Here is a 20,473-nt window from a genome sequence, read left to right on the forward strand (position 1 = left end):
TGTCTGTGTTCATCAGGCTGCTAGCGTAATAACAGTCCCGAGGTATCAGCAACTTAACACCGTGAATGTTGCTTTCCTGCCACCACAAAGTTGGCTCTCAGTCTCTAGGACTGTGTCCTCTGCTGCAGTGAGGGCTGTGGCCTCGCCGTCATGGTCACTACAGCAGGGGACGGCTTCTGCCCACAGCCCGCTGTCCATGCTAACGATGAGGTCCTGCCCAACTGGAAGGGCCTGCAGGGGAACCACGGAGGTTCCGTGGGAGGGCCGTAGTCCCCACCACCTGTCCTGACCTTCTCTGCAGAGCAGTCTCCTAAACCTTCTGTATTCAGGCAGCCTGGGGGACCCCTCTGTGAGGTAGAAAACTGCAGAAAAGCCTTCTGTTAAACGTTTTCTTCTTTGACCTGTGTCTTCAGGATAAGCCATTGTATTTACTGACATGTATATTCTAGCAGCCTTTACTTTTGTTCTGAAAGAATATTCCTAACGTGTGAACTGCGTATTCTGTTGGCGGTGTTGATAGTCACTGCTAACTGAGCTGCTGGCCCGGTGCGGCTTTGTCACCGTGTAACCGTTGTCACCATCAGCTACTGCCTTGACTTCCTATTAGGGTAGGTGGAAGACTCCGGCATAAAATTAATTTTCATTTAGCATTTAAAAATTTTTTTTCAACGTTTTTTATTTATTTTTGGGACAGAGAGAGACAGAGCATGAATGGGGGAGGGGCAGAGAGAGAGGGAGACACAGAATCGGAAACAGGCTCCAGGCTCCGAGCCATCAGCCCAGAGCCTGACGCGGGGCTCGAACTCACGGACCGCGAGATCGTGACCTGGCTGAAGTCGGACGTTTAACCGACTGCGCCACCCAGGCGCCCCACATTTAGCATTTTAAAATTAGCCTTCGTTTCTCAGCTATTTCTGTAATTTACTGCTGAAGGTACTTTATTTTGATCGGTACGAATCTTTCACCATGTAATGTTAGAGCCCTAGGGAGTCTATCTGAACTCCCTGGTAAGACATTCCATAAAAGATTAAGGAAGGAAGAAATAAAGTTTATCTCAGTATAAGAAAAACCATCTGTAGGATATGCACAAAGGAATACTGAGACTTTTTCGTGTAGTGGTCAGTTCATACTTTTAAGCTGGTGTCATAGCTGAAGCCACCCGACAAGATGTCCACACGCAGGATCGGTGTCGTATGTTTTAGTGCAGAAACATGGTCTGCCGTCTGATACCAGGGACAGCTATGAGCTGACCGACAGGAGCCCTGCCACTGAACGTAGCTGCACCACCTTTTCCCCCTGCTTTAAAGCCAAGATGACCCATCAGATTTAAAAACTCAGCAAAAAACACTGTCAAGAAAATGAGAAGGCAAGCCACAGACTGGGAGAAAAGACTCCTAATGCGTATATCTGACAAAAGACTCGTATCCAGAATAAACAAGGAAATCCTCTAACTCGGTCATCAAAAGACAAACCATTAAATTTGAAAAATGAGCAAAAGACTCGAACGGGTACTTCTCAAAAGAAGATATACCCCATAAGCACATTAGAAGAGTCTCAGCATCACTAGTTATCAGGGAAATGCAAATTAAAACCATGACAAATGACCTCTTCACACCCAGAATGGCCGACATGGAAAGGGTGCCAACACCAAGTGCTGGCGAGGGTGTGGGCAGCCGGCCTGCACTGCTGGTGGGCGTGCAGAATGGCAAATGGAGGGGCGCCTGGGTGGTTCATTCGGTTAAGCATCCACCTTCGGCTCAGGTCATGATCTCTCAGTCTGTGAGTTCGATCCCCACGTCGGGCTCTGTGCTGACAACTCAGAGCCTGGAGCCTGCTCCGGATTCTGTGTCTCCCTCTCTCTCTGCCCGTCCCCCACTTGTACTCTGTCTGTCTCTCTCAAAAGTAAACATTAAAAAATTTAAAAAAAGAATGGCAAATGAAAGCCTACCCCACAACCTTGCACTTCCACTCCTAGGTACCATTCAAGAAAAACAACGCGTCCACAAAAAGTCTTCCATAGCGACTTTACTCCTGATAGCAAGAAGTGGGCGTGGCCCGAGTGTGCTCACTGGGTGACCGGGTGGCTGGGTGGCCGGGTAAACCTTGTTGTCGACAGGCAGCCGAGCAACATTCAGCAACCTGAGAAGCAACACTGCGTGTGAATCCTGCCCACGGTTCACTGAGTCAAAGAGGCCAGACCCCAGAGACCGCATACCTGTGGTTGTTTTTATGGACCTCTAGACCAGACTAGTAACCCTTGGGTGCCTCAGGGGAGGGGACTGACTCGAAGGGGCCCAAGGGAACTTTCTGGGGGATGAAAATGTGCTCTAACTAGACAAGACACGGTTACCTGGGTATGTTCATCCGTCAAAACCGACGGATCAGAACACGTCAGATCTGTGGGCTCACCAGAGTCCCCGCGGTCGGGTAGCTGGTATGGAGGAGCTGAGCTGGCCTGGGTTCAGACCTTTGCCTCCCGGCTTAGCCACAGTCTCACCCTGGGACCTTGGGCAAATGTCTCGGTGTCTGAGTCCTGACGGCCTCCTGAGACTGAGCCGATAATCACTGCGTGCCACTGCTCCATTGCAGGCTTTGGATTGAGGCATCCCGCACTTAGCCGCACCTTGTCCCAAGGCTGTAACCAGGCTGTGCTTTTGGCCACATAGACCATCAATCAAGTGTAATTTCTCTTGAGAGCCTCCTCCCATTTCCCTTCCTCTTAAAATTGGTTTAATCAATAAGGAGAAATGTAGAAAGAAAAATGAAGATTCTAGGGGGCTTAGTTCATTATTAATTCTCATTCGGGTCCAGATTTCCTGATAAAGAGGGGCGCCCTCTCCCCAGATGCAGAATTTGCTGGTGCTGTGCACGGATGTGATGAAGCTAGCGACGGGGCTCACGCAGGGACTAACCCTGCGTTTATCGGCCCCGGGGCCCGGTGCCGGCGGCATGCTGACTGCCCCGCCCGGTGCCAGAGAGCCTGCGGAGTGGCGCCTGGCCGGTGGCAGGGCGGCCAGAGGCCTCAGAAATGCCCCTGAGCTGTGGCGTTCTCAGACCACAGGGTCAGCCGCAAGAGCAGCCTCACCTCTTTCTTTGAAGGATAAATCAAAGTCCATAGGTTTAAGTGAAGGATTCGTCATTTTACAAAAGCAATTAGCGTGTGGCCTTTTCCTTCATTTGCCTGCAGGACCTATAAAACTGACAAGCCTGGCGTGTGGAAATCAGCACATCTGGGCCTGTGATTCCAGGGGCGGAGTTTACTTCCGAGTAGGAACCCAGCCTCTCAATCCCAGTCTGATGCTTCCGGCCTGGATAATGATTGAGCCGCCTGTCCAGGTAAGCCAACCCTAACTGACACCAGGCTGCCCCTCGTAAAGCCGGGAGCTGGAGCTGCCGGATCACTGTGCCGGGGAGGGGACCACCCCCGCCTGCGTGCGCGCCCCAGCAAGCGGGGGCGGAGGCACATGTCCGGGGAGCAAGGCGCGCCCCCAGCCCGCGCTCACCCGTCTCTCCCAGGCGCGGAATTTAGAGCCGAATGCATCGTTAGAGATGATCTGAGCCAACACTTCAGGTTTTTTTCTTCTCAAAATAAAAATATCTTGACTTTTTACAAAACGAACGTTGTGTTTTAAAAAAATAAAATCAGGGGCGTCTGGCTGGCTCAGTCCAGTGCGTATGCAGCCCTTGATCTCGAGATCATGAGTTCAAGCCCCAAGTTGGATGTAGAGAGTACTAATAAATATATAAATAAATAGAATAAAATCAAGCAGTACCCAGAAGTACGGCAAAGAAAATAAAAGCCACTCAGATCTTGTCAGCACCTTGTGAGTACTTCTCCTGGCTTGTTGAGTTCTGTGTCCCGTCACCACCCCCACGGCATTTCAGCTTACCGTATGTTCCCAGTGTTTTTCTTTTCTACTTGACTCTTCCACCATTGATAACAGAAGCAGGGGTCTGATTTTAGTGCACTATTTAATTGCCTTTAAAGATCTAACGGGCCTGGTTGTTATACTAGGTTTATTTCTGTTAAAACGTATACTTAGAGGTCTGTGATTTCGTGACTTATCTGCTCCAACTCCTGCTAGGCCCTATTTTGTGAATTTGTTGGAAAAAACATGATGTTGCCATTTGCAGAGGCAGCAACGGGACAGTGGTTAGTCCTTAAACAGAAGAGTGCTTAAATGGGGACAGGCAGGAAATCAGGTGTTTGGGTAAAGGCCCGCGTTCATGACTATCTATGTTTTGTGCATCATCAACCCCCAGGGACAGAGTGACAAAAGTCGAGGGGCAAGTTGCAGGGCCATCTCTGAGGACCTCCAGTCCTCCCAGGAGACACGGGGTGTGTGCCGGGAGGCCCTATGGTTGGACCAGAGGTCGTGTTGGAGTTCGAGGTCCTGGCCACAGAGGCCCCGCGTCCCCACTGGTAGATGTTCCTCCCTCATGGAGTTAAGGGGAGGGTGGGTAGAATAATGTCCGATGGCACCTTGTGAATCAGAAAGCGCTGTGCAGACGTGAGGTGACATATGATGAACGAGGATGCGGGCTCACTTCTCTGCACGCAGTGGCGCAGCGGGAGCAGGTCATCCGGCAGAGGGGAGTTTGTCATCACTGGCCTTGCTGAGCGCTGCCTGTGCACAGTGATGAGCAGAGACAAGCCAGCGTGCGGCTCGCTTCGTTGGCGTTCTGAAGTTCTCTTTACGCAAGGCACCCTCTTGTTGCCTGAGCCCTTTGGTACGTCGCTGTTAGCACATTCCTTTTTTTTTTCTAAGAGCTTTATATTATTTCTTTTAAGAGTTACAGTTCACCCTTTCATAGTGTGAAATTCAGGGGGTTTTAGTATATTCAGGAAGTTGAGCAACACTTACTACTACCCTGTTCCAGAACTTTCTCATCACCCCAAAAAGAAAGCACATACCCATGAGTAGTAATGGTAGGGTGGGTAGGTAGCCCATATCCTCTTCTGGAACCCCCACCCCCTCAGCCACTAATCTCCCTTCTATTTTTATGCCTTTGCCTATTCTGGATCTGTCTGTTCATATAATGGAATCGTACGATAAGTGGCCTTCTCTGCCATCTTTCGCTTAGCGTCGTGTTTTCAAGTACTGTAGCACATTGTAGCATGTATCAGTGCTTCGTTCCCTTTCGTGACTAATATTTCGTCATGTGGATAGATGTGTAGTTTATCTGTTCATCGGTTGGTGGACGCTCAGGGTGTTCCCACGTGTGGGCTGCCGTGAATAATACTTCATGTACAAGTGTTTGTGTGGACTTACATTTTCCATTCAATAGAACGTGTGGATACCTTTAAAGGGAATTGCAGGGTCAGATGGTGAATGTACATTTAAATGTTTAAGGAACTGGGGCACCTGGCTGGCTCAGTCGGTAGAGCATGTGTCTCTGGATCTCGGGATTGTGGGTTCGAGCCCCACATTGGGCGTAGAGATTACTTAAAAATAAAATTGAATAAACGGACGAGCTGATTTCCACAGTGACTGCGTCATTTTGCCTTCCACCAGTAATGTATTAGAGTTCTCATTTCTCCACATCCTTGCCAAAAAGTTTTTCTTGCCCGATGTTTTTCTTCTAGCCATCCTAGTAGGCGTAAAAATGGCATCTCGTGGTTTTGACTTGCATTTCCCTAAATGACTAATGATGTTGAAGATCTTTTCACGCACTTACCGGTCCTTTGTATATCTTCTTTGGAGAACTGTGTATTCAGATTCTTTGCTCATTTGTCAACTGAGCTATTTATCTTTAAATTCTTGAGTTATAAGAGTTCTGTAGGTATTCTGGGTTCTAGACCCTTATCAGATACATGATTTACATATGCTTTCGGTGAGTTATGTGCTAACTGTTGCCTGATCCAAGGTCTTGAAGATTTGCATCTGTATTTTCTTTTAGACATCTTACAGTTCTAGCCCTTACATTTAGATGTTTGATTTATTTTCAGTTAATTTTCATATAGGGTACAAGGTGGGTGTCCAAATTCATTCCTATACACATGAATATCCAATTATACCAGCACCATTTGTTCTTTTTGATTCAATTATCATGAAGGGCTGTCAAAATCAATTCATCATAAATGGAAGGACTTTTTTTTTTTAATTTTTTTTTTCAACATTTATTTATTTTTGGGACAGAGAGAGACAGAGCATGAATGGAGGAGGGGCAGAGAGAGAGGGAGACACAGAATCGGAAACAGGCTCCAGGCTCCGAGCCATCAGCCCAGAGCCCGACGCGGGGCTCGAACTCCCGGACCGCGAGATCGTGACCTGGCTGAAGTCGGACGCTTAACCGACTGCGCCACCCAGGCGCCCCTGGAAGGACTTTTTTACTTTAGTTCTATTTCAGTGATCTGTATGTCCGTCATCAGGCCGGTACCACATTGTCCTGATTACTTAGCTTTGTTGTACATTTTGAAATCAGGAAGTGATTTTTCTTTTTCAAGATTGTTTTGGGGGTACCTGGGTGGCTCAGCAGTTAAGCATCCAACTCTTGATTTCAGCTCAGGTCATGATTTCACAGTTCGTGGGTTTGAGCCCTGCCTTGGGCTCTACACTGGCAGTGTGGAGCCTGCTTGGGTCTCTCTCTCTCCTTCTCTCTCCGCCCTCTCCCACTTTCTCTGTTTATCTCTCTCAAAATAAATAAATAATACAAACTTTTTTAAAAATACTGTTTTTTTTCTACTCTGGTCCTTTGCACATCCATATGAATTTTAGGATCAGTTTGCCAATTTCTGCAAAAAAAAATGCTAACATTTTTATAGGAATTGTGTTGAATCTGTAGATCACTTGGGGAAGCATTGCCATCTTCATAGTATTAAATCTTCCAATCCATGAACATGGGCTGTCTTTTCGTTTATTTAGATCTTCTTTAATTTCTTTCAGCAGTTTTGTGGTTTTCAGAGTATGTGTTTTTAACTACTTTTGTTAAATGTATTTCTAAGTCATTTACTCTTTTTAATACTACTATAAATGGAATTTTTTTAAATGCTTATTTATTTTTGAGAGAGAGAGAGAGTGTGTGTGTGCAGGAGTGCACAAGCTGGGGAGGGGCAGAGAGAGAGACACACACACAGAATCCAAAGCAGGCTCCAGGCTCTGAGCTGTCAGCACAGATCCTGATGTGGGGCTCAAACTCACAAATCACAAGATCGTGACCTGAGCCGAAGTCAGATGCTTAACTGACTAAGCCAGCCAGGCACCCCGGAATTGTTTTCTTAATTCCATTTTCAGTTTGTTCATTGCTAGTATAAGTTTCTGTATATTGATTTTGTATCTGGAAACCTTGCTAAACTTATTTTAGTTCTAATAACTTTTTTGTGGATTCCTTAGGATTTCTGATGTACAAAATCATGTCATCTACAAAGAGAGATAATTTTACTTCTTTTCCTATCTGGATGCCTTTTCTTCCTTCCTTCCTTCCTTCCTTCCTTCCTTCCTTCCTTCCTTCCATCAATGCTTATTTATTTTTGAGAGAGAGACAGAGCACAAGCAGGGCAGGGGCAGAGAGAGAGAGGGAGACACAGAATCCAAAGCAGGCTCCAGGCTGTGAGTTGTCAGCACAGAGCCTGACGTGGGGCTTGAATCCACACAGTGAGATCATGACGTGAGCCAAAGTTGGACGTTTAACCAACTGAGCTACCCAGGCGCCCCATATTTCTTTTCTTGCTTAATTACCCTGACTAGAACCTTCTGTACGATGTTGAGTAAAAGTGGCGGGAGTAGACACGCTCGTTGTGTTCCTGATCATAGGGGGAAAGCATCTAGTCTTTCACTGTTAACTAATGATATGAACTGCACATTTTTTACAGATGCCCTTTTCAGACTGAGTAAGTTCCCTTTATTCCTAGTTTGTTGAATGTTTTTTTTTTTCCACGAAAGAATGTTAGTTATTGTCAAGTGCCTTTTCTGTATCTATTGAGATGATCATGTGTGTTTTCTCCTTTATTAATATGATATGTTATATTGACTAACTTTTGTATGTTGAACCTTTTGTTTCTGGGATAAATCCCAGTTGGTCATGATATGTAATCTCTTGCATATGTTGCTGTATTTGGTCTGCTAGTATTTTGTCAGGGATTTTTGTGTCCTTATTCATGAGAGAGATTGGTCTTTGGTTTTCTTTTCTTGTCATGTGTTTGTCTGGTTTCGCTATCAGGGTAATGCTGGCCTCTTAGAATGAGTTGAGAAGTGTTTCTTTCTCTTCTATATTTTGGAAGAGTTCCTGAAGGGTTAGTGCTGATTATTCTTAAAGCATTCTTACAGCTCCTCATTGTAAGCTTGGGCTTTTCTTTGTGAGATGTGTTTTGATTACTAATTCAGTCTCTTTACTTGTTTTAAGTCTATTCAGGATTTTGTTTCTTCTTGATTCAGTTTGAGTAGTTTCTGCCTTTCTAGAAATTTGTTCATTTCATCTACATTACCTACTTTATTGGTGCCCAGTTGTTGATAGCAGTCCCGTATCATCATTTCTATTTCTCTAAGGTTGGTAGTTCTGTCTCCTCTTTCATTTCTGATTTTAGTAGTTTGAGTCTTCCCTCTTTTTTTGTTAGTATAGCTCAAAGTTTGTCAACTTTGTTGGTCTTTTCAAAAAACATCTTTTGGGGGCGCCTGGGTGGCTCAGCTGTTAAGTGTCTGACTTCCTTCAGCTCAGGTCATGATCTCACGGTTCATGAGTTTCAGTCCTACTTCAGGTGTGCCCCGCTTCTCTCCCTCTCTTTCTGCCCCTCACTCAATTGCACCCTCTCTCTTTCCCTCTTTCTCAAAAAAAAAAAATCTTTCAGTTTTGTTGAGTTTTCTCTATTGTTTTTCTGTTCTTTACTTCATCTGTTTTCACTCTAATCTTTGTTCTCCTACAGCTTGTTGTGCACAGTGTTTTGCTTGCTAGTGATATTCTTTTGAGATTTCCAAGCGTTATTTGTCACATTTATTGTGTGCCTGGAGAAGGCATAGGTTTGCAGAGTCCCAGCACGGAGCCACGCCAGGGTCAGCAAAGGGCTGCTGAGGGGCAGAGCGAGGTCTGTGGGACGTGTGGTGGTGGAGGACGGTGTCGAGCCGGTCGGAGCACACTTGTGCCTTGCCTCAGGCTTCTCCCTTCAAGCCATAGGCCGGGATGTTAGAGAGCAGGGCCAGGCAGTGAGCTGCTGACAGTGGTAGGCTCCAGCCAGCCTGGCCCCCAGCTGGGCACCTGTCTGCAGCCATCATGGGCCACTCGGGTACCTGGCTGAGTTACATCAAAGACTGTGGGAACCTGCACATTGTCCTTTCTTTCTCCGTCTAGATTCTAGAACAGCCTCTGGGAAGCAGAGCTCAAATTGGGGAGAGAAAGCTGTACTTGGAGTGCTCTATTGACGAAAGTGATCAACAGCTGTACCCAGGAAAATGGCCAAATGGAGCAAATTCACATGAAAGGGCCTCAAAGCCGTGCTCTGAATAAAGTAGTGATTGCTAAATGGGCTGCGAAACACTAACTATTCCAAGTGGTTCCGCTGAACGGAGCCACATTTTCTGACTCAGTTAGCTTTAAGTGCTGGGGAAAAGATTCGCTTTCTGTGGAATTGGAAGATACAAAATGCTTTTCAAATTGGTTCCTGTGGGAAAAAAAATCAGACTTTACATCTGCGCAGGCTTTTATTCAACGCCCTTTCCAGCCCTGACTTGCCGGAGTCCTGTCTTTAGTGCGGGACGTACAAGTCAGGAGCAATCCCCGCCCCTTGGCAGAGGACGACGCATGTACTCGGGAGAGTTGAGTGACTGTGTGGCCCCCAACCCTAGCAAGTGACCAAGTCTCCACGGGGACCCAGGCCCGCCATGCTGTTACAGCCTGCAGGGACTGCTTCCCCCGGGCAGCTGGGACCGACCGACCGCTCAGCTACAGAGATCGAGGTGACCACGAGCCCCGTTGCTGGGTGCTCACCTCGGGCCACCCGTCCTCACAACATCCCCGTGATCGTTCGTGTGCCCGTGTGGGAAACCCCGGCTCAGGGAGGAGCAGAAAGTTGCCGGAGGCCTCACGGCTCTCCTGTGGCAGAGCTGGAATCCAGGTGTGTGTCACCCCAACTCGGTGTGGGGACCGAGCCTGGGCCCAGAGCCGCGATCGCGGTGGTGTGCCTGAGGCTCTGTGACCTCACAGGCGGTGTTTCCAGACGAAGGCCCCCACGTCCTGCAGCTGTAGAGGTCCCGAGGAGATGAGTGTGGCAGTAGGGAGGTGAGGCTTCACTAACAGGGTTTGGAAAGTCAGGAAAATGGGGCACGTGGGGGGCTCAGTTGTTAAGCCCAATCTCACAGTTCGTGGGTTCGAGCCCCACGTCAGGCTCTGTGCTGACAGCTCAGAGCCTGGAGCCTGCTTTGGATTCCGTGTCTCCCTCCCTTTCGGCCCCTCCCCCACTCATGCACTCACTCTCTCTCTCAAAAATAAACAGTAAAAATTAAAAAAAAAAAGAGGACAATTTGGTTGAATCCCAGTATTGGAGTATAAATGGAGTTTACGTATTTCGATCATAGTCAGCCTCTTCCTACTGTATTTTTTTTTCTTCAGTTCGTTCCTCCACTTGACCTTCTTGGTCTGCATGTAGGATGTGTTTGCAGTGGAAACGGTGGGGGGGGTACAGGTAATAGCTGCTAAAGGACACGATGAAGTGAAGCAACGGAAATCCTCTGAGATCAGCAGCACTTATGCTATTTGCTTCCCGCTTTCGTCTCTGGTAAAAGCCTCCCTGCTGTAGTAGTTTTGGGGTGAAGTTTAACAAAGTGCTCAAAACAAATGACTCAGTGTTCAGACTTACTAACATATGGAAGGATTTGGAGAAATATTTATAGTTGTTTTTAGGATTTTTTTTTTTTTTTTAGCATTTTTGCTTTAGTTGGAGAATGTTCTGTCCAAGGTAGAGGGAGCACTAAACCAAGCTCAGTGGGTGATGTGACATTTCGTGGTACCGTGGGCACCGACGGCCCTGGTAAAGGAAGGGCAGCATCCTGCTGTCCCCACCCTAGTTTGGCCCCGCCTCTTCTTTCAGGCCAGTCTTCTTTACTGCATCACTCGCTCCCCTCCACCCCCAGGTCGCCTCTGCCTCCTGAGCAGACTCCACCCTTCACTGACCTGGGGTCCCCAGCCTCACGTGGGGCTTAGGCCCGCCCAGCCCACCCTTCCTGTGTGGACTGCTCACCCGTTTGCAGGGGTCATTTACTCCGCCAGGAAAAGAGAGAGACTTGGGAAACCAAGACTGATAGGTCTGGCCAATGGCCAGAGTAACTTTTAAAACTTTTATTTTAAATTCAGCTGCTTCAGGTATTTTTGTCTGTATGAACAACAAAAACATAAAATAAGTATACAAGCATGATACAGATAATACTCCTAAGGATTCTCTGCCCACAAGCTGCCAGTGGGGATGTGTAACTGCATGTAACCTTAAGCGCCGAGAACTTACGCACCGGCAAGTTCACACCTGACAATAGGAAGACTTTCATTCGAGAAGGGTTAGCATTAGGGGCGCCTGGGTGGCTCAGTCGGTTGAGCGTCTGGCTCTTGATTTCGCCTCATGCCGTGATCTCATGGTTTGTGGGTTTAAGCCCCACATCGGGCTCTGTGCTGACGGTGCAGACCCCGCTTTGGGTCCTCTGTCCCGCTTGCTCTATGCCCCTCCCCAGCTCGTGCACACACACACGTGTGCTCTCTCTCTCAAAATCAATAAACAGACTTAAAAAAAAAAGAAGAAATGTCAGTTCAGGACAGCAGAGTGGAGAGCCGTTAGAGGAGTTTTCGTCGTCCTGACCCCTGACTGAAGGCACGGCTAAGTAGCCCCGATGACACTCTCACCCCTTTCACCACCTGGTGACACCCACCGACCTGGTACAGGTCACTCAGCCGGGGACGGATGGTGGGAGAAGGGGGGCATCCACGCCCCAAAGCCAAGCTCTGTGGGTACAGCTGAGCACCTGCTCCTAAGAGTTTTGGGGTGTTCTGATCGATGGCCGATGTCTCCTGAAATAAAATTGTTAGGAGGCCTTGGGGATAATGAAACCAGGTCCCTGTCATCTCATTTGGGAGGCGGGGGATTTGGCCCCGTCTGGTGCTAACACAAGACCATTCAGCAAGTTAGCCCCACCCCCAGCTGGGGCCTCCGCAGCACGGCCTGTCCCCCCACTGCCCCCATGGCAATGAGAGCGGTCATGCTCTGCGCTCTGGGACAAGGGCACAGAGCTCCACACGCCAGGCCAGCACGCGGAGCCCCTGTGTTCGATAAGGAGAAGAAAAGACATTGCCAGTTACGTGCTTCGTGTCCAGGAGGTCTCTGCTCTGTGAGATTTGCTGTGACGGAGCGGAGCTGAACTGCGATGCGTTTATTCAGGGAAATCCGCCACAAGTCTTCCACGTCGCTTCACAGAAGAGCTTTTATTCCCACCGAGAAATGCTCATATCCTAGCACGTTGCTGAGTAAAATGTCAGTTACAGACACGTTCAGTGGTTCTGTTGAAGTTGAAACAACGATGATGCGTACACTGAAAACTCTGCAAAGGCACAGCGGAGGAAATGGTGACGTCTGGGTGTAGCGCGCTATCATGACTGAGTTTTTCCTTCCCTTTGCTGAAAATCTGGCGATGAACGTGTCCTACTTCTGGAGTGAGTACTTCACAACTCTGAATAGTCTGAATAAGGCTCAGTCTTGGGAAACAATCAAACATGTTCCCAAAGCTACCGGTTGTTAACACCGTCTCTAGCGGTCAGCGTGAACTTGACTGTGTTCTGTTCACACGGCGAAGCTGTGAACGGTGGGTGAAGCGGGTGCGGCACCGGCCTTGTGGTAAAAGAGCCCACTTAGCAAATTATGCCAGTGACGGTTATTATAAACAATCGAGGATGTACTTTGAAAGGCCGTTTAAAATCATGTTCTGGCAGGTACCGCTAAGGAGAATCATTCCAGGTGGAGCCGTGGCCCTAGCGGCTTTGGAGCTGGTCTTCGCCGCTTCCCAGAGGTGGTGTCCAGCTTCCTGTGCTGTGCCCCCTGTGTGGCCCCGAGGGTGCCCTGCCCCTCCCGGCAGCAGCACCCAGGGCCCCTCACACACACCCACGGACTGAGGTCTGTGTCTGCTGTGCTCACAAGGCTCAGAAAGGCCGTGCGGTACCGATTTGGTAAGAAACAAAAACACAAAATGATAAAATCCCACTAAATACCTAGAAAAAACTACAGCAGGGATTGCTCTTTTTGATCCAGGGATTATGAGTGATGATAATAGTTTTCTCTGTTGTCTGTATTTTCCTCTGACGGGCAGGAAATCTGTTTTGTAGTCGGAGAGAATTAGGGGTATTATACAGAGGGACCCAGACTTTGTGAGTCAGGCGCAGCCCCTCTGCTCCAGGACGCCCCCGCAGACATCGCTGGCCCATATAAATCTGCATCCCTGGGGATCTTTCCACCCCCCACCCCCACCCCCGCACCCACACACAAAGGATTTGGGGCCTGGAAGACTCATAGCCCAGCCTCCCCATTCTGCAGGTGAGGAGAGGACAAGCCGGACGAAGTAAGGTCCCAGGGCTCGGGGGCTCAGTGACTCTGCCCAGAGTCCTCAGCCTTGTCCTCATGCAGGACGCCAGCCCTGTGCTCACAGAGCTTGCGTGAGCTGGGAGGAGGGGGCGGCCAGCTCCAAGGTGGCCAGGAGCCTCTCACAGAGACAGTGCTGGTGCGGGGACGTGACCGGGGCTGGCAGACTGGACAGAAGGGGTTGCCCGCCGAATGAACCGTGACACGTGAGCGTGACCAGAGAGGCACCGTTGCGCTGGACCAGAGGGGGCCTGTCCCCATGCCCGGCCACCACAGAGCTTAGGGCCAGGCCGAGTGGCCTGGTCAGGCTGTTTCAGGAAGGAGCCTGCTCGAGGCGGTGCCACAGTTCCCTGCGACGGTGTGGTTGCAAGGCTGCAGCATAATGGCGGCGGGGGGGGGGGGGGGGTGCGTTGCAGAAGTCAGATGGGCCTGGTCAGCAAGGGGGAGACAGCACCCCTGGGGTGGGGCAGGGCTCCCCTCCACTCCCTGGCAGCTTGGATGTCAAGGGCAGGGGAAAGGGTGCCGGCAGTCACCAGGCCCTGTCTCCGCATTCATGCCTGGTGCCTTGAGTGATGGTCAGCCCTGGGGCCTAGGGCCCAGGTCCCACCTGCAGTGCTGGCCTGGATCCCAGGACTGTGGGCCTCATTTGGGAAACAGGTTGGCATGTTCCTAAAATTTCCACCAGACACCTCCGCTCCTGGCAGGAAAGATTTTGTATGAGTCAGGCCGTGGCCAAAGGCAGGGATGGAAGAGAAGCTGGAATGGGGGACCCGGTCCCAAGCAGGCAGTCACCCTCCATCAGACCCTCTCATGGCGCAGATGCTTTGCAGGGAGGGGACGCACAGGCTGCAGCACCGGACAACCTGCTGTGAAGCCTGAACCAGGGCCCTCGGTCCACAGCCCTGCACTGTAGGGTGGTGGTGGGGACCGCAGCACCGGCTGGAACTGGGTGACAGGATAAAAAGGAGTGATCGCAGCATCGCAGAGGAGCCCGCCCCATCGCTGTTGTCTTGAGCGACAGGCCAATGACAGACGGTACCTCCTGTATGGCTCCAGTTGTATGAAATCCTGGGACGGGTCGGACAGATGGATCTCGATGGCAGGAATCGCATCCGTGGTTGCCTGGGGGGCCGGGGTGGGAGGGTGGATGGCTGCCAGCGGCTTGAGGCTGCTTCCCCAGGGATGACCATTGTCAAACTATGGTTCGTACACCTGCTGTGTGTTAACTTTACCTCAAGAGAAAGCTGTAAACAAATACTGGCTTTAGTTGATGATTTGCATGTTGAAGTATCCAGGGGAAACTGCTGATGTCTGCAGCTCTCTTTGAAGCACATCCAGAACAAGATGGTTTGCTGGGTAGATAGACATGTGGACACATGAAGAGGCACGCACGGTGAAGTGTTACTGGTAGTGAGCGTGGGGGTGTTTCCTGTAGAAGTCTTTTGGGTTTTCTGTACGTTCCAAAATTGCCATAATAATGCTTGGGTAGGGGAGATTCGATCCCGTGTATGAAGTAACTGGTAATTCATCTCCTTTACTTTCCAGCAGAATCAGGATAGCAAAAAAAAAAACAAACCTAAACCAGTCCTTCAAAATACTTCTCTGTGTGGAGGAAATACCTCCCAGAGTAGGGACTCAGGGGACCCAAGTTATGTGGGCATAGTAATGAGTAATATTGCCTCCCTCTGAAATCCCTGTTTCGTCCCAGCAGGGAGCATGATCTCCCTCTCACGTCCTTCCACCTACGTGCTCACGCTGTCTCAGACACCTGCTGCCTCGCACGTGGTCTGACCTCTGTGAAGACTGAATGAGCTCTAGAATATTGTCTTTCAAATGCTCATCTTCTAGCAAGACAGACAGCTGACACAGCCCTCTTGAGTTAAAATACCTTGCACAGTGCGTGCACACGGTAGGCACAGGCCACGTAACCACAGGAGTCATCACTTGGAAGTGAATAGGAAGCTTTAGACCAGTTACGTGGACTTCTGCTTCCAATCAAAACAGAGCAATAGGAACCAGGTTTACCCTCCTGCCTGAAACAACAAAAATTCCAGACAAATTATATTGAAACAGTGGTTTTCAAGACATTGGACATCAGACAACAAAGAACAGTGGTCCCTGACAAATAGGAAACAAACGAGGTGACCCCTATAGTTGCCAGGCTGTTGCATGGGCAGGGGGACCCCAGGTAGGGGCTAGCAGAGCGCAGCCTGCCCCTTGAGTTGAGGGCATAGCTCTGGGAAGGTGAGAGGCCGAGGAGGCGGGAACTTGGGGGAGGACTAGAGAGCTGCAGAGGCCCCACAGGGGCTCATGCGCAGAAACACATGTGTGAGGAAACAACGCGGGGCCAGCGAGAGAGCCACCTGTAAACATCAGAGGGGACATGCCTGGGAACTCGGCAGAGGCAGGAGTAGTTCCTGATCTCACCATCCCAAGTGCAAAACCTCCTGAGCCCTAGCTATCCTTAATTGGGTCATATCCCAAGAGCATGTGGCCCCAGTGATGGGGCAAAATCAGCCCTGTACTGAATATAATTCTAATACTGGTGACCAGAGCTTAAAAGCAAGACCTAGGGGTGCCTGGGTAACTCCATTGAGCATCCGACTCTTGATTTTGGCTTGGGGCATGATCCCAGGGTTGTGGGATCGAGCCCCGAGTTGGGCTCCGTGCTGAGCATGAAGCCTGCTTGGGATTCTCTAGCTCTCTCTCTCTCTCTCCAGCCTTCTCACTCACTCGCTCTCTTTCTCTTTCTCTCAAATAAAATAAAATTAAAAAACCAAGATCTAGAAGGATCAAACTGTTTCTAAGTAAATTAGCAGCATCCCAGAACAAAGCTCAAGAGTATTTATAAATCATGAAAACATCCAGCACCAACAAGGTAAAATTCATATGATCTTAAATCCAATCAGAACTCACCAGGCAGGCAGAGAAACAGGAAAATATCGCCTACAGTGAAGGGAGGTAAATCTACCAATGGAAACTGACCCAGAAAGGATACAGATGATAAAATTCATAGGCAGGGATTAAAACAGGTGTTATAATTTTACTCTTTATGTTCCAGAAACTGGGGGAAAGATTGCATACATTAAGTAGAAAAAGGGGAACTATAAAAAAAAGACCTAGATCAAACTTGCAGGGATAAAAATTATAATGTCTGAGATTTAAAATACCCTGTATGACATTAGTGACTGTGTAGACTTTGCAGAAGAAAAGATTGAGGAACTCAAAGACACAGGAATAAAACCATCCAATTAAAAAAAAAAAAAATTTTTTTTTTCAAGGAGGGGGTGGGCACCTGGGTGGCTCAGTTGGGTAAACATCCGACTTCTGCTCAGGTCACGATCTCACGGTTCGTGGGTTCAAGCCCCATGTCAGGCTCTGTGCTGACAGCTCAGAGCCTGGAGCCTGCTTTGGATTCTGTGTCTTCCTCTCTCTCTGGTCCTCTCCTCCCTCTCTCCCCCCGCCTCAAAAATAATCATTAACATTTTTTTCAAAAAAATCCAAACTATGTCACAGAGAGAAAAAAAGACTGGGAAAAAACTCGGAGCCAACTGAGCATGGGACAGCCTCATGTGGCCTGGTTCAAATGCAGCCCAGTCCTGAGGCAAAAGAGGGACGAGGTGACAGGAAAAATACCAGAAAAAATACGGCCAAAGGGTTTCCAGATCTGATGAAATAATTTTGTTGAGGGAAGAAGCCAGACAGAAAAGAGTGCATGTTGTATGATTAATTTATGTAAAACTTAGAGAATGCGGACTTTTGTAACAGAGAGCAGTGGTTGCTTGGGGATTGGTGAGGGCTGCGGGGTTGGTTGGGAGGGTCAAGCAGCGTGGGGATGGTCTCTTGAGTGCACACAAATGTCACTTTTCAGGTTGGACACTTTAAATGTGTGCATTTTAAGTGTGTCCGTCATACCTCTGTGAGCTGTCCAAAAACTGTGTCGAACAGTAAGGAAACAAACAAACAGGAAGGCAGTCACTACGTTGTGTTGGGTGTTGCAGAGGGAATGAACGTGCATGGAGATGTCTCTGCTGGTGAGATCGGCGATAAATGGCCAAAAAAAGAGGGTGCCACAGGTTATGAGAGCGACCACGAAACACCGATCACCCACGGTCGCCATCCGTGGTTCCCGTGGACGGTGCAGTCTTCGAACTGGGCCCTGAGATGGTGGGCATTTCCAGTGACTGACCAGTCACGGGTTTGGCCTGGTGTCTCTGAGGAGGGAAAAGCTTCGCACAGGACAGTTCGTGGTTGGGGACCGTGTGTCTTGTGCTTCTCAGCACCAAATACTGGTATCACCCAAATGAGACCTGGGAGCATACGAGGCAGGAAAGGTATCACGTAAAGGGAGGGCTCGGGACGTCCACTGGCCCAGGTTTGGGCAGGAGCCGAATGAGGAAGGGGAGCCGTGAGCCGTGGAAGTTGTGTGGTCCGTCGGTGGGTCTGCTGTGCGCACCGTGCGATCCAAGGCTGAGGCAGAATACAGGTGGAGCTCCTGACACCAGTGTTTTTGGGTAAAGGAAGCCGAGCGACGTCGCGGTCCGGGCGTTCCCTCGGTGACTGGATCGGCCCCCGCTGCGTGTACCTGCTGGCCCTGGTGGTGACCCCGCCCAGGTCCTGCCGAGCCAGCAGTGCTGTGTCCGCCGTGCTGCAGGGGCCTTCACTCCCAGCTGGCGGGCACACGAGTGCCTTGGACAGACAGGGCGGGAAGCCGCCAGAGCCCCGCCAGCCAGGACCGTCCCCACCAGAGCCAGAGCCCGGTTCCTGAAATCAAAAGAACCTGAACGAATACTTCTTTTTTTCCATGAGACCAACTGACCTTGGGAGAGTTGCCCAAACTCACTGGCCCTTCATTTCGTGACCAGTAAAGTGGAGAGTCCTCTCCCCCTGAGGACCATCTGGAGGCATGTATTCAGAGGTCCACACATAGGTACCTCCCCTGGAGGTGAACGCAGCAGGTCTGGAGTGGGGCTCAGACGTCTCAGTTGGTTGCTTTTTTTTTTTTTTTTTAATTTTTTTTTTCCCAACGTTTATTTATTTTTGGGACAGAGACAGACAGAGCATGAACGGGGGAGGGGCAGAGAGAGAGGGAGACACAGAATCGGAAACAGGCTCCAGGCTCCGAGCCATCAGCCCAGAGCCCGACGCGGGGCTCGAACTCACGGACCGCGAGATCGTGACCTGGCTGAAGTCGGACGCTTAACCGACTGCGCCACCCAGGCGCCCCTCAGTTGGTTGCTTTTAATCAACATCACACACATAAGTGCAGAAGTTAACGCGTCAGCTGGGCCCACAGGGTGTGCTACAAGAAACACGCCTCCCCACCCACTCTCCCCTCTCTGGGAGCCGCTTTCTTGTAGCTTCATATCCCTGAATGACTGCCTAGGGAGCGGTTTCTGGATCCTTCTAGTTCTGTTTTCAGTTGACTCCCTGCTGGGAGAGGAGGATGCAGAGCAGTTCATGATCTAGCGCCCCCGCCCGCCTGCCTGCCACAGTGCCAGCATCCACACAGTGCCTGGGGAAGGGGATGTGCTCCTCACAAGGAGCCTCCACTACGTTTCCTGTCTGGACGACTCTCTTGTCCCTGGACTTGCTCATGGTCATGATTTTCCATCTTGGTTTTACATATCCAGCCCCAGGCTCTGCCAGTTATCTCCACTGTCCGTGCTCGAGGGCACATCAGGTGCCACCCAGTTCCTCCTCTTGGAGAGGTGTCTCCTGGAGGCTTTGGCCGGCCCCCGTCTGGCCTGGTCACCCAGTCCACCTGGGATTGCCCTTCAACCCTGCCTTCCATGTTGGGTCCTCTCTCTCCTAGACCCCCTGTCTTCCTCTTCCTTTGTTTTGGTGAGCTTCATCCTCCCGTCAGTTCCTGAGAATGGCTCATGGTACATAACTTGAAAGTCTTTGGCCCAACTGGCAGTTGGCCTTGGCTGAGCAGAGCAGCCTGGGTTGGAAACTGTCTTCTTGTAGAATTTCGAAGGGTTTCCTCCACCATCTCCTGCTGTCCAGCATTGCTGTTGAGAAGTCTGAGCCGTTTTGATCCCTGATCCTTGATATCTGACCTGCCTTTCTCTCTAGAAGTTTGTAAGATCTCTTTGTTCCCAGTGTTCCCAGAACAGATAGTGATATGCCCCGGGGAGGGCCTAGTTCAGCCTCTGTGCTAATGAGCCTGGAGTTTGTGACCTGCTGCCCTCTGGCCATCGGCTTCCTGCCTCTGCCTGTCTCATTCTCTGTGCTCTCTGGGGTTCCTGCTTACGTGCCGGGGGCTTTCCTAAACTGGCCCCACTTTTCTTCCCTTTCTCTCCCGTTTTTTCTTCCTACACTTTTGTCCTACTTTCTAGAAGACATTCTCAGCTCTAGCCTGCAGTCTGTCCGTCGGATGATGTTGTGGTCTCGTTTTCAGTTCCTGGAAGTCCCTGTCGCTGTTTCCTGCTGTCGAGCCTGCTTTCGCTCCCCTCCGAGGAGGTTTTTGAAGTTTCCTCTCCTCTGTGGTCTCCATGCCCCAGAGTTGCCTGTTCTCTGCGTCTGTCTCGTCTTCTCCATGGCAGAGGCTTGCCTTAGATGCTGGCGGTCTTGGTTCTGAGAGTGGGGCACACGCCGCTGGGCGCCCTGCGAGCGCGCCAGGAGCTTGTTCCCTGGGCGCCCTGCCCCGCATGGTGGCCCGGCTCGGCTGTTTTGCCGGGGTCCCCGCGGTCAGTTGCTGTCGGCCTTCCTGCCCCACTAAGGTCGTTCCTGCTCCCTGCACGCGTTCCTAACTCCAGGGTGACAGGCCGCCTGCCGTGTGTTGCAGAGGGAGTGCGTTCACCCTGCTGCCACGGCCCAGGAGGCTGTGGGTTTTGAAGCTCCGAGGCGGATTCTCACATACCTGCTGCTGAGAACCCGGGGGGAGGTTCTCTGCTCTGCTCCAGCCCTCGGGATGCCCACGTCCCCCGT

General features: G+C 50.1%; 1 protein-coding gene and 1 non-coding gene across 3 annotated transcripts in view; both read left to right on the plus strand.

Moving 5' to 3' along the window:
- Nucleotides 1–20,473, plus strand: part of TECPR2 (tectonin beta-propeller repeat containing 2) — a 107,409-nt gene that overhangs the window by 68,080 nt on the left and 18,856 nt on the right. For both annotated transcript variants that reach the window (XM_043557055.1, XM_043557056.1), the window contains one exon: nucleotides 3,188–3,336. In XM_043557055.1, coding sequence (XP_043412990.1) covers nucleotides 3,188–3,336 — 149 coding nt within the window. The remainder of the gene's footprint in view (nucleotides 1–3,187; nucleotides 3,337–20,473) is intronic.
- TRNAQ-CUG lies at nucleotides 5,365–5,437 on the plus strand. The gene has a single exon. It is a non-coding gene; the product is annotated as a tRNA-Gln (tRNA).

Source organism: Prionailurus bengalensis, chromosome B3 (assembly GCF_016509475.1).
Source record: "Prionailurus bengalensis isolate Pbe53 chromosome B3, Fcat_Pben_1.1_paternal_pri, whole genome shotgun sequence".
Taxonomy (NCBI): Eukaryota; Metazoa; Chordata; class Mammalia; order Carnivora; family Felidae; genus Prionailurus; species Prionailurus bengalensis.